The following is a 14372-nucleotide window of genomic DNA, read 5'->3' on the forward strand; positions in this document are numbered from 1 at the left end:
GAGACTGTGGGTGGCTTTGGGGATGAGGCGCCAAATGTAAGACCCTACACAGAAGCAGCTCCTCCTAAACTTGCCAGGCACCCTCCTCCACGATGCCCAGTCACACACACACTCACACACACACACACCCTCAGCAACAAGTGCTGAAAAGCTACTTTTGCTAAAAAAAAAAAAAAAAAAAACAACAACAACAACAACAAACCGACGCTATGCTTGGGCCCACAGATTATCTCAATGCAGGAGAGCTTCGATCCTTGCCTATGTTTTGTGTGTATTTTAGTCTAAGCCACTCTCTCAGCAGTCACCTGGGTTCCAGGAAGGGACAAGACTGATCAATAACATCTTTATAGCCAGGGACGGAGACTACCCCTAATGAACAACAGAGCCTCCCACCAGACCACAGACCACCCAGGAGGCGGTGACGACCTGTTTATCTTGTCCAGTGATGACAGCAGTGTGGGAACCCTCCCAAAACAAAGACCGAAATAATGGGCAACCAGGCCAAAGTTGGACCAGGACTGTCTAATATGCACACACACAGATACACCCACACATGCTCACAGGCGTACCTCACACACAGATGGCTGAAAGGCTAACTTCCTGTGACTGCCTGCGTCACATAAATCTCTCCCTTCTCTATCCTTTACCTTTTGATGAACAGATTAAGAGTAGCCGTTTTGCCAGACACTGGTGGCTCAAGCCTGTAATACTAGCCACTGGATCTGAGGATTGTGGTTCAAAGACAGCTTGGGCAAGAAAATCCATGAGACTCTTATCTCCAATTAACCATCAGAAAACCAGAAGTGGTGATGTGGCTCAAAGTGGTAGAGTGTTAGCTTGGAGCCAAAAGAGCTCAAGGGACAGCACCCAGGCCCCAAGCTCAAGCCCCACAACTGACAAAAAAAAAGAGTGAACATTCATGGGAGTAGAATTCTTGGGAGTTTGGGTCTAAGATCTAAAATGCTGCTTCAGCTTCTGCACATACACATACACCACACTGCCACAGACAGGTAGGACTGCCATTTTGGAGTTTCCCATCCCTTCAGCTTCTGCAAGAGAATCTTCTGGCTCTCGCTTGTATTTCTGGATGCCTTCTGTGTTTGGTCCTCTAATGAGAAGACAAATATGAAGAAACAGGGAGAGCAGGGACAGGCAGGCAGGGAACTCAGAGTCCAAGAATACCTGTGGATGTGACGTGACGTGCCTGTGGTTTCCCAGCTGCCTTTTAGAGTCATCTTCTAAATTTTACTCTCGAGTACTAAGAAACCATGCGCCAGAGAAACTAAAGAACTAAATTCAAGCTTCAGGGCCAATAAATGTCCAAGAGAGAAGGTAATTTTCTATTGTAAGCATTCATTTTATATAAAAAATAACAATAGTATCTTTTTTTTTTTTGTCTGTCGTGGGGCTTGAACTCTGGGCCTGGGCGCTGTTCCTCAGCTCTTCAGCTCAAGACCAGTGCTCTACCACTTGAGCCATAGTGCCACTTCTGCTTTTCTGTTGCTTTATTGGAGATACGAGTCTCACCTGACTTTGAACCACAGTCCTCAGATCTCAGCCTCCTGAGTAGTTCGATTACAGGCGTGAGCCACTGGCGCCCAGCAGAAATAACAATGGGTATCTTAAGACGGCTTTGATCACTAGGAAAAAGCACTTCATGTGTATAAAGACAATTCAAGGCTCTCTTTCCTGCTGTTCACCGATTTGACATGGATTTCCTTGATGTCCTATGGCTCTCCTGGATGAAATTTTGACCTCTTCTCCTATTGCTAAGTAATGGCTGGCAAAGCTTGGGTTCCTTGAGGTTCTCCTTGTTCTAAAGACCAAAAACAAAAACTCCCAGAAACCCGCATGCTCCCAAACAAAAGCCTGTCTTTCTCTCCACTTTCATCATGTTCTGCTTCCATGGCTTCTGCTGCCATTTGCCATTTGTCTCCTGAGGCAGCTGAGCAGTTAGTCCTGCAGGCAGGCAGCCTCAGAGACAGCCAACACCCCTTTGTGCAACCAATTCAGTGTCCAGCGTGAGCACAGGCAAGGCCTGGCTCCCATGGATGCCTTACCTAGTGGAAGTCCAGACTGGGGACTCGACGGGGGCTCCGAGCTGGCGTCGGGGGCACTGGGCTCCCATGACTCGCTGTTCTCAGGCACCTCCAGCCTTCTGTGAACTGCTGCAGGCTCACCGGGGCCAGGGCCCTGGTCCTCACTGCTCGTGTCTGCTACGGCCCGAGTCTCTTCACCCATTTTCTCAGCAAACCACTGCTTGACCTGCTGGGAGCTCATGTGGGTCTTGTCGCAGAGGTTCTGCAGGTCCTCCTCGTACAGCATCTTGTGTGTCACGTAATAGTCTTGCAGCAGTTCCCGGTTGCCAGGGGCGATGACCAGCAATCCTGGTGGGAAGTTGCCCCGCTTGTAGTCTTCGTACCATTTGAGCTGGCCGTTCTTCAGAGCGTACCTGCTGTCTCCAAACCAGCGCACCACCTCTGGTCGTGGCAGCCCTGTCTGGGCCATGATGGAATCATAGTCCTGGTTGCTTGGCCACTGTGTCTGGACAAAGAGCTGTCGCAGCAAGTGCCGCTGCTGGGCCGTCTTTTTGTAGCTCACTTTGCCTGGGGGCTGCTCGGTCAGCTTGCTCAGCACATCCTCCTCCGGCTCACAGGCGCTGAGCCCCGGAAGCTCGCTCTTGCCGCTGGCCTCGGTCACACGCAGGTTCTTCAGGTTGATTTTGATGGGGCTCACTTTGCGCTCCGCTGAGGTCTGGCTGAGGAGGACTTCTGGGGAGCCGTTTTCGCCAGGGACCCTCAGCTCACTGGCCGAGTTTCCTTCTCCGCCCTCCTCCTCAGCAGGCTCCTCGTCTTCCCAAGGGGCATGCTCAGCATCCCCCTTCTTGCTGTCCTCAGCACTGACTTTTTTCCGCCTCTCTGAGAACCAGCTATCGATTTCTCTTCGGGTCATCTTGGTCTCACTTCTCAGACGGTCCAGCTCCTCGTCCAAGGGAAGTGGGTTTTGTGCAAAGCTGCTCTCCAGGGCTCGGAGCTGCTCAGGGGCTCTCTCTTTGTATTTGGTTGGCGTGAAGTCTGGTGTCTGGTGCCAGGATTGCCGCTTGGCTGCGGGGTGGCTCGCCAGTGAGGCCGCTGTGGGAAGGCAGGTTACGTCGGGGGCCTTCGATGACAGGGAGAAGGGGATCTCTGGCACTGAGTCAATGAGGAGGGAACTGTGCTCTCCAGGCATCATGGCCCTGGAGCCTTTCAGGTTCCGGCAGTGGTATCTGCGATCGCTGAACCACTTCCGCACCTCTCTGGTACTGAGGCCTGTCACTTTGGTCAGATGCTCTACTTCGCTCTGCCCTGGGAACTGGTTCCGACAGAAACTCCCTTTCAGAGCCGACAGCTGCTCATGAGACTTCTTGTTTTTGTAGATGCTAGCGTCAAGGAAGGCTTGGGAAGTTATGCTGGGGCACGCCGTGAGGAGCGACTGAGCCGCATTAACCACCTTCACAGCCGATGTTGTATTCGAACACACAGTGTTAATGGGTGTCGCGTTTGGCTTTGGGACAGACGTAGCTGTCAAGGGGAGAGACGAGCTTGGTGCTTGCAGCCCATTTGCCATCAGTGGCTGAGTGACCAGAAGTCCCCCTGCTGTGCCCTCTGGCTGTCCCACCACGTGGCCCGGGAGAGCGGCCTGGATGAGATGCTGGACGTTGCCAGCACTGGCAACCAGGGGTGTGTTGAGCACAGTGATTGTGGGCTGGGGCACGGACTGGATGACCGTATTGAACATCTTCTTGCGGGCATCCTCGATTTCCTCGGGGGACCAGCTGATCCCCTGCTTCAGCCTCTGGGCGGTGAACCAGATCTTGAGCTGCTCCTCCGGGTACTTGGTCACCACAGTCAAGTAGCAGAGCTCCGCTTTGGTGGGATAGGGGAACTTGTGGAAGGAGTTCTTCAGGAAGCTGTTGGAGTCCATGGCGGCGTTGTACGTTGGGATGCTGCTCAAGGGGATCATGACTTTGGGAAGGGCCTTGGAGGTGGGCAGGGACTGGTGGGTATGGTGCTGGGCATGGACGGAGGGCTGCTGCTGCTGGAGGGAGAGGAACTGTGCTATGCCAGCTGGCAGGACTGGCACTGTTCCTATGAGGGGCCCGTTGGCCGCATGGGGGGGCTTTGTAGAGCTGGTAGGTGCCTGGTTGGCTGGAGCTGCCCCGTTGAGGAAGGCATGGTCCCCCTCTTTCACCTCGGTCTCTGCCGCCGCTGGCTTTGGCAAGGCCTCACTCCCGGGCTGGCTGGGAACATTCTCCTTGAGCATATGGATCTTTTTGGCTTCAGCTTTGCTTTTCATTATCTTCATGATTGGAGTCTTGGTAATAATGATTTCAGCCTGTCCGTCAGTCCCTTCAGTGCTGGCCTCGCCTGCTACGTCAGGAGTGCTGGTGCCCTCTGGGACGCTCTGCTCCACGACCACATGATTGTCTAGCTTGGCCACACTCCACACAAAGCTGGCTTCTCCCGAGTGACACTTGGCATTGTGCAGGGAAAGCCCCTCAGGAGTTTTTGCCAGGAAACTACACCCCGTGCATATAAAATGTGGGTCTTTATTAAAGTCTGTGTGCTCGGAGTTCATATGTCCCACAAATTGGGTTATGTCCTGGGATCTGAATTCACAGTCTTTACAAGAATATAAATAGCCGTCCAAAGAGCTCCGATGCCCGTTGGCTAGGGCAGAGCAATCGGTGCTGCTGGGATTCTGGGCTGCCTCGCTGCTGCTGGCAGGGGCCTCCGGGGGAAGGTCCTGCTGGGGGCCCGCAGACAAGGCTTCCACAGGCTGAGCCTCCACGCTGGCGCCCTGCAGCACGACAGTCTTCACAGGGATCATGCATGGGATGGTGGACTTCCTCTTGCTGGCCATGATGACAGGCACTCCGAGTGGTCAGGCAAGAGCCTATCCCATCAAAGGCCTTAAAGGGCAGTTCCAGCTACTCCATGAGTGCCAAGAACAGCTTCTCAGGACAGCCTTTTCAGCTATCTGCAGAAAGTAGGTTTCCCCTATTAAGCCTGAGGAAGAAAAGAAGAAACAGGACTAAGATCTCTTAAGCTCTGTTTCTCAGGTCCACCGCCTGTCCTCCATCATCAAGGCTTTCTCACAAGAAGCTCCTCTGCAGCTTCTTGGCAGAAGTCTGAGTCAGGAGCGGCTCAGTCCCTGCCCTGGAGAAGGACCTGGGGATGTTCTGATACCACTTTCGTTTCACACTCCCACACCAACCCCATACTCACAACCCACACCCTTGCATTAAGTAGCTCAGCTAACAAACAAAACAAACAACAACAACAAAACATCCAAATACCCCTCCTTGGACCTACATATGAATTCTGACCTTATTGGAATAAGAACAAAAACTCCAGTGTCATTCTTGTTCAAATGTTTTGGCCAACAAGGGATTTTTCTTTTCATAGCCTTCCCACATATAAGAACATGATGATGAGCCTGTCTCCCCCAAGCCAGGCCCAGACACCATGCTAGCTGCTGTGTGTGAGTGTAGGGGAAATCAGGTGAAGACTGGGCACTGGAAGGCTCAGTCTTCTCCCTGGGGCCCTTTTTTTCTGCCTGCTGTCCTACTACTCCCATTCCTGGCCCCAGAATGGGATCACAGTGACCAGTTGTACCCAGGGCAACTGTCAGAGGGTCAGGGTATCAGTCCCCGTAACTCCTAAGTCCCGCCCAGGGCGTAGCCATCAAATCAGGGCCTCACAGGAGACACATGCACTGTGCTTAACTGTCTGCCATTTTTATTTTCTTTTGGTATCTTTATTGTTCCACGAAAAAGCATCTTAAGTCTTTAATCTGTTTGAAATTTATTGTAAAAGCCGAGAGACTAAGGAACTGATTTAGTTGTACGTCCAGTTACTATAATAATTGTCTATGAGCTGAGATAGACAGAAGTGCGTGGTGATCCCTAATCACCTCATATAATATGCCATCATTAACATTTTCCAGCAAATTACAATGCTGTGAGGATCAATGGTAATTCTAGTAAAAAAATCAAGATAGCAGGGTTGGATTTGATATAAAAATGTATAGAAAATAAAAAGGTCTCCAGCCAAATCATTAGCAATCACAACAAATTATTTTGTTGTTTTTAAACTTCACCTTGATGATGAAAGTGATGATTTAAAAAAATGATTGCTATTTTAAACAAAGTTGTGACCATACAGAAATAAACATATACTAGGCATTGGTCACCTTTCCGCCACCAGCTGGAAATGCCACACATAATTTTTTTTTAATTCATTTTTAACTTTAGTCAGCTGTGGCAGTACATGTCTGTAATGCCAATACTCAGGAGGTAGAGGCAAAAAGGTAGTAAATTTGAGGTTCCAGGAAAACCTGGGTTATATGAGATCCTATCTCAAAACAAAAACAAATTATTTTTAACTATAAAGAAAAAAATATAAAACCGGGCGTAGATGGCTCACACCTGTAATCCTAGCTACTCAGAAGGCTGAGATCTGAGAATCACGGTTCAAAGCCAGCCCAGGCAGGAAAGTCCGTGAGACTCTTATCTCCAATAAACCACCAGAAAACTGGAAATGGTTCTGTGGCTCAAGTGGTAGAGTGCTAGCCTTGAGCTGAAGAGCACAGGGACAGCACCCAAAGCCCAGAGTTCAAGCCCCATGGCCGACCAAAAAAAAAACCACATAAATTATTTAAAGATTTTAAGTTATTAAAAATATTAAATAAAATTTATATATTCCTTTCTATCCATTTAGTTCAAATATCTTATGCATATTTCAATCATAATGAGCATGCACTTATATTTGCTTTACCTTGCAGAATATGATATGGTTTCACAGACATTTTCATTATAAAAGCTTCAAATTGAAATGTCTGGAAACATAATAATATATTGCTGTGACTGAATGTCATTATGTTTAGTGTTTAGTACTGTGCAGGTTCCCACTGCACTTGTCCCATGGCTCACAGTAAAATGAGCAACTCTGGGCATCCAGGAGATTTTCTTCTACCAGATTATTCCCTGTGGTTAAGTATACCAAAATGGGTTAACCAGTTCAATATGTGTGTGTATGAATATATAAATATATATATATATATATATATTCTAAGCTCCTTTATGTATAATTAGGAATTAGTTTTAATCTTACACTTCATACTTCCAAAATAATAAAAGTAAGGATAATATAGTTGCATTCCTAATGAGCAAAATAGGTATTCAGACAAGTCAGGGAAGACATTAAGTAGAATATCTGAAAGTCCAAAAACAAAACAAAACAGTGGACTGCATGGTAATGAAAGACTGTTTCAAGGTCATCATCTGAAAGTGGAGAGATGGGCCTGGGGTGTGGCCACATGGCAGATGACCTCGCAGCATGCACAAGGCCCTGGGTTCCAGCCCAGCTCCCTAAATAAAGTGAAAATTATATATTTGATCAGATCTATCTAGAACACATGAAGACTTCTTACAACTCAACAGTAAAACACAGCCCCTCCCCAAGCAGGCTCAGGGTTGTAAAGGAGTAAACTATTTGAAGACTGTGAAGTCGACACTGCTATTAAACAGCACAACGTGGGCAAATATGTCCCCATGTTCAGCCACCTAGGCAGCTGTAGTCCAAGGGAAGCCCAGCTACTGCTTGAGCCAGCAACAAGCCTGGCATCCTCTGCATTTTGCTGGTTTTGCAGGCATACAGAAAGTAAGAACTACAGGGTAATGGAGCTTCCACCCAGGTTTCAGAAAGGCCTGGGGGATGGGGTCTAGGTAGGCAATGTGTGGCAAGGTCAGAAACTCTACAGACAACCTCTGAGAGGATGATGTGCGAAACTCTTGAGTGTGAAGCCAAAGGTATAATAGAGACACGAGGAAGTTAGAGAGGCCAGGAGCCGAGGAAAGGAGCAGGCAGCCAGCGGTGGTAGCCTGGGAGAGACTCGAGGGTTGCAGAGAGCAAGAGCTTGAGGAGGAGGTTCCCAGGACTGCTGGGAATCGCGCTCTCTCTGCTTCCTGTACCACAGAGGGTGGCTGTGGAGTTGCAGCGTTTAGTATCACTCTTAGTCTTATTTTGGTCTTGCTATTCTTTTATTAAGGCTTTCTGAAATGGGAGTGCTTATTCTATGCATGCCATTATATTGAGCAAGTATGTAACTTCTTTTTATTTTAAAGAGGCTCATGGTTCAGTGTTTCCTTGGACTCTCAGAGGACACTTTTAGTCTGGACTTTTGAACATTACCAGAATGGTGAAGACTATGAGGACTCTTGGAAATGAATGGGAATGCACTTTACATTGTGAGATGGACATGAGCCTTCTGGAAGACCGGGGTGGAACATTCGGTTTCTACTGTGTGAATATGTGTGTGCATATGCATGGGGCTTAAACTCAGGAACTTGTGCTCTGACTTAAAGTTTTTGCTGGTGGCTAGCACTCTACCACTTGAACCACACCTATAATCTTGCATTTTGCTGATTAACTGGAGATAGGAGTCTTTAAGACTTTTCTGCCTTGGCTGGCTTCTGACCACAATCCTCCAGCTCTCAGCCTTATGTGTAGCTGGGATTATAGACATGAGCAACTAGCTCCTGGCCTGACAGATGTGCTTGATATTACATTGACAAGGGGTATATGTGATAGTTAATCTTGATTTCCAGTTTTACTGGGTTAAGAAGCACCTAGAAAATTAGCAAAGCATGCCTCCCAGTGTGTCTGTGAGGGTATTTCGAAGCAGAAACTCACTAGGGCACAACACTATCCATAGCTGATAGCTCCCCGTAGGAAAAGCTTGATAGTACACAAATCCCTCCCCCTGCCATCCTTCCTCTCACTCTTCTTCTCTCTCCCCCCTTTCTCTCCCTCCCTCTTTCCCTCCCTCCCTCCACCTCTCTCTCTCTTTCCCTGCTTCCTGATCACATGACATGAGCTGCTCTACTCTGCCACACTCTTCCTACCTTGATGACGATCCAGATCAAATCTTTCCTCCCTCTATGTTAGTTCTTTCAGGTCAAGGCTGGTCAAGGGCCTGGGAGCGTGGCTTAGAGCGCTTGCCTAGCATGCCTGAAGCCCTGGGTTCAATTCCTCAGACCAATAAACAGAAAAAGCCAGAAGTTGTGCTGTGGCTCAAAGTGGTAGAGCACTACCCTTGAGCAGAAGAGCTCAGGGAGAGCACACAGGCCTGAGTTCAAGCACTATGACAAAAAAGAAAAAAAAAAAGTAAATCCTTTGATCCAGTCATTTCACTTCTAAGAACTCACAGTCTGATGAGCAGAAATGTAGGCACGTGATCACAAAGGAGCAGTAAGAACATGCGCTGCTTCATCTGTTAGCACAAATGAGGTTTCAGGTAAGGTAGTGATGAGTCATTTAAAAGAAGCACCACTAAAACCAATACGTACTGATATAAGTGTGCCCATGACCTTAAATAAATATATAATGTGCTGTACATAAAACATATAATTTACATATATAATTTATAAAATTTGTATTCTAACATGAATAAAATTTAATAGCACAAAGAATACTGATCCATCAAATTGAGTGATTTTATTTTATTTTTTATTTATTTATGTTTTTGCTGATCCTGGGCCTTTAGCCCTGGGTCTGGGCCCTGTCTCTAAGCTCCTTTTGCTCAAGGCTAGCAGTCTTCTACTTGAGCTACAGCATCACTTCCTCTGTAATTTGAGATAAAAGTCTCACCATCTTTCCTGCCCAGGCTGGCTTCAATGAACCAAGACCCTCAAATCTCAGCCCCCTAAGTAGCTAGGATTACAGGTGCAAGCCACCAGCACCAGCTCTGAGCAAGTTTATTAGGAGAAAAAGAAATATTTTAAAAATTTAACACCTTCTATTTTGTTTTAATTTCTTACACTCATGCATTGTTTTTATCATTTAAAAATAACAGTAAAAACTAAACTGAATCCAGGTGCCGGTGGCTCACACCTGTAATCCTAGCTACTCAGGAGGCTGAGATCTGAGGATCATGGTTTAAAGTCAGCTCAGGCAGAAAAGTGAGACTTATCTCCAATAAACTATGCAGAAAAGCTGGAAGCATCACTGTGGCTCAAGTGGTAGAGTGCTAGCCTTGAGCACAAAGAGACTCAAGGACAGCATCCAGGCCCTGAGGTTCAAGCCCCAAGACTGGTCAAAAAGAAAGAAAAAGACTAACCTGAGCTTGCCTGAAATCATAGCCCTTGGAAGGTTGAGGCAGGAGGATCCTGAGTTTTAGAGCAGCCTAAGCTACATATTGAGATACTGTGGGGGAGGAGGAGGGAGAAGAAGGTGCAGAAGTAAACTTATTGGGTAGGCTGGGAATATGGCTTGGTGGTAGAGTGCTTGCCTAGCATGCATGAAGCCCTGGGTTCAATTCCTCCAGTACCACAGAAAAACCAGAAGTGATGCTGTGGCTCAAGTGGTAGAATGCTAGCTTTGAGCAAAAGAAGCTCAGGGATAGTGTCCAGGCCCTGAATTCAAGCCCCAGGACTGACAGAGAGAGAGAAACATATTGACGTCAGTGAGCAATATATCCTTCAAATCAGGTGGCCAACATGTGGAGTGCTGGTGAGTTGTGCATTTAGAGTAAAGCAGTTTAATGTGACATAAACCATTTAGGGAGAGGCCTTAAAAGCTCAACTCTAGATGCAAAAGCTCCGTCAAATTGAAGCCATAATTGGTACCAAAATCCTATCATACTTGGAAACCTATTCTAGTTAAGGTACTGGACTAGAATATTAAATGTTTTAGGATTTCCTGAGCTTGAATTTATGGATTTGCTTAACTCGAATTTATGGATTTGTTGAACAAATATCTAAATCAAAGAAATCAACGTATTTGGCAACTTTATGGTCAAAGCCTCTGACATTCCTGAAATACATAACTACATTACTTGCATTTCAGTTATTTCTGATTTCTAACACATGGAAGTCATAAAAACATCTTTCAACATCTCAGATGTCACCAGAACCTCACAATTCCAAGGCTCCATATAAGTTCACTCTATCTCTGGTTCTCTCAGCTAAAAATGGATTGGGAAACAGCACAGGATTTATCATAGTATGAACAGATTAGTCAACAATGAAACAAAGGTCATTATTAAATTTTCAATAGCTTATCTGTTTGAACAATAAAAGCTTGAATAAATTTAAGAATCCCTGATGCTTGTATCTATTAAAACTGATTTTGTTACATTTGGTAGATTCTACCAAGTACAAAATTCTGCTCAGGATGTTAGAATGTTATGTTCAGTACAAATAAAAATTTCACTTGCAAATGAAACAACCAAGAGCAAAAGACCATTTTTTTGTGTGTGCAATCAGTGAAGTACAAACATATACTTATTTTATTTTCTGGCACTTTAGGGTACCATACGCCATGTGATATAAAAAGCCACACTGAGTATTTCACGATTCTAAGTGAGCTCAACAAGGAGATGCTTCTGTTTTTGTGCCATCTGCTACAGCTCAAGTGTCCAAGATGGCTTCGCTCTGCTCACATGTTGACACTTTGATGGGCAGGACCGGGGGTCTGTCCAGCTCTCACTCTCATTTTGAATGAGTTCCCAAAATTGCCGGGCATCTTAAAGGTTAGGCCTAGAATTGGCAGTATCACATTTGGTGTGCACTGCTGGTCAAAACAAGCTTCAAGGCCAGTCTTCACTAAAGGGAGAAAAGAGAGTCCACCTCTTCATGGGAGAAACTAAATGCTCATACAGGGAGGAACAGAATCTATGTAGCTGTTTTTGGGAGTCTATCTATCATAACTGGACATTAAAAACAATCACTGATTAACATAGGAGGCAGCATTAGGAGGATCAGAGTTTGAGACCAGTGCTGGCTATCTCAAAAATAAGCCTGATGTGGTGATGCATGCCTATTGAGAAGACAGGTAAGGAACATTGTAAATGAGGGTCTTCTTCCTCCAAATTCTGCAAGAGCTGAATCTTTTTTTTTCTGGTACAGAGCCTTGAACTCAGGGTTTCCTCAGGGTTTCATTCTATTGATGAATGGCTCCATTCATCACTGGAGCCATGCCTCCACTTCCAACTTCTTAATGGTTAATTATAGGTAAGAATCTGTATACCTGTGTTGGCTCTAAACTTTGATTCTCAGATCTCACTGTTTTAAGTAGCTAGGATTAGAGGTATGAGCCAGCAGTACATGGCTGAATCTGCTTTTGATGAAGAGGAGGGGAAGGAGATAATCTTAGGTGTACTGAGAAAATACCTGATTTTCTATTTTCCTTTTCAACATTTGGAAGAAGGAATTGTGTTTCCTAAGAATCCTCCTCGGTCCCTGTACATGGTGTGACCCCTACAACACAGTGCGACTGGGTGAGTGACTGCACTGTTCCCATTGCTCTCCTTGGAATGTGCTTCCATTGGTCCACAGTATTGTTCAATTGTTAAATACGATTGTCCAGATGTGTATTTATCACTGTTCTTTACGACATTTCTGGTGCCACATCTGCTGTTTTATGAAAATTGCTACCTAAATGATGTCAGAAAAATATGGATGAAGCTGGGAGCCAGTGGCTCATTCCTGTAATCCTAGCTACTTAGGAGGCTGAGATCTGAAGATCGAGGTTCAGAGCCAGCCTGGACAGAAAAGTCCTCATAAGACTTATCTCCAACTCACCACTCAAAAACCAGAAGTGGAGCAAGCTGTCTGTCCATCCATCCATCCATCCATCCATCCATCCATCCATCTATCTATGGATGAGTACCCTTGGACTTAATGAACCAGCACCAAAACACTTTCTGTTTCTGTTTAGGTTTGGCAGAATTTGGGGAACAAATGTAGTGAAGAAAAGGATAGTTAATTCATGTTCACAAATGGTTACCGAGTGCTAACCTGTGCCTACACTGTTCCAAGGTGCAAGCATATGAGGAAGACAAAAAACCATGAACCATTTGCCTTCTTGGAATCCACATTCTATTTTGAGGGCGAGACACAATAAAGCAAATAAGTAGTAAATGAGCTCATGTATATGTAGTAAAGTGCAACAGAGAAAATGATTCAGGAAAGGACCGAAGAGGAGCAGGGAGCGAGTGAGAGTGTTTGAGAATGCGACGCTGGGTCAGAGACTCGGAAGTGCGGCAGGAAGACGCGTGGACGTGTCCGGAAGCACATTCCAGGCAGAAACACTAGCTGGAGCTGGGATCTTGATATGGAAGTGTGCTTGGCATGTTCAAATACTAAAGAGGTCAGAAAGTGCTGGTAGCAGTAGGGGAGAGGACAGTAAGGTACAAGGCCAAAGAAGTCGGTGCAGGGAAGGGCGGGGGGGGGGTGTAAAAGCACTGTTCTGGTCTCTTAAGTTTCTCTAAGGCAGGCAGTGCCAAGGGAGGGCCTAGGCAGAAGGCCAACACCTTCCGACTCGCTTCCAGCATGGCTCTGCTGGCTCTGCTGAAAACAGGCCGTTGGAAAAGTCAATGGAGACACAGGGTGGCTCTCTGGGAGGTTATGATAGCGATCCAGACAAGAGATGACAGTGGTTTGGGTCAGGATGGCACAGATGGAAGTAATGAAAAGAATGGAAAGATTTCCTGAAAGACTGGGTGGAAGTATGAACACTGTATCAACAGGAAAGGAGGATAATAGATTTTTACTTAAGCAGCTCTATATAACAAAATAGGCTTGAACCTGGCAATCTTCTTGCAAAAAGCAAAAGGAAATCTGAAGTGTTAAATTGGAACTTCTTTTCTAAGGCAAAAAGTAGATTGAGCTGGTTTGATCACAGGTATTTCGTGGAATTAACGGGTCAGATAGCCAATAAGGTATAAAGCTGTGCAGTGCAATATTCCCAATGAAAAGTCTTTGGTCTTTGCCAAAACCTGCTCAAGCCCACAGAGAAGCTACAGGAAATGTGGCGGGTGAAAGACTTCGGGGTTATGGAGAAGGGCCTGCGAGCAAATCTAGGACAGCTGAGGGGCCAAGTGGGCTGAACCTGTACCCTCGGAGGCACCCAGCAAAGAATCTCTTTTCAAAGCTAATGTCAAATTTTTAACATTAATTACCATCCTAACTTTTGTCCCAAGTACAAAAGTAAATTACTTTATTAAATTTAAAACTAAGAAATTTTAAAAATCAATATAAATGGTTGGTTCTGGATATGATTTACTTCTGAAAGTACATTTGTTTTGTTTTAATTCAATCTTTCCAGTGTGGGCTAGATAGGGTAAACAGCTTGCAGACTGGTGGCCTGACAGGAAATTCTCAAGAACATTTGCCTTACAAAAAAAAACCCTTGTCAGGTATCTGTGGCTCACACCTGTAATCCTAGGTATTCAGGTGGCTGAGATCTGAGGATTGTGATCCAAAGCCTGATCAGGAAAGTTTTTGAGACTCTTATCTCCAATTAACAGCTCAGAAAACCAAGGTGGGG

The 14372-nt window shown here is 45.9% G+C and overlaps 1 protein-coding gene across 2 annotated transcripts in view; it reads right to left on the reverse strand.

Moving 5' to 3' along the window:
• Positions 1-14372, reverse strand: part of Zhx3 (zinc fingers and homeoboxes 3) — a 114062-nt gene that overhangs the window by 3820 nt on the left and 95870 nt on the right. For both annotated transcript variants that reach the window (XM_013011123.1, XM_013011125.1), the window contains exon 3: positions 2061-5048. In XM_013011123.1, coding sequence (XP_012866577.1) covers positions 2061-4902 — 2842 coding nt within the window. In that variant the 5' untranslated portion in view covers positions 4903-5048. The remainder of the gene's footprint in view (positions 1-2060; positions 5049-14372) is intronic.

The sequence above is a fragment of the Dipodomys ordii genome, unplaced genomic scaffold (genome assembly GCF_000151885.1).
Source record: "Dipodomys ordii isolate 6190 unplaced genomic scaffold, Dord_2.0 Scaffold13, whole genome shotgun sequence".
Taxonomy (NCBI): domain Eukaryota; kingdom Metazoa; phylum Chordata; class Mammalia; order Rodentia; family Heteromyidae; genus Dipodomys; species Dipodomys ordii.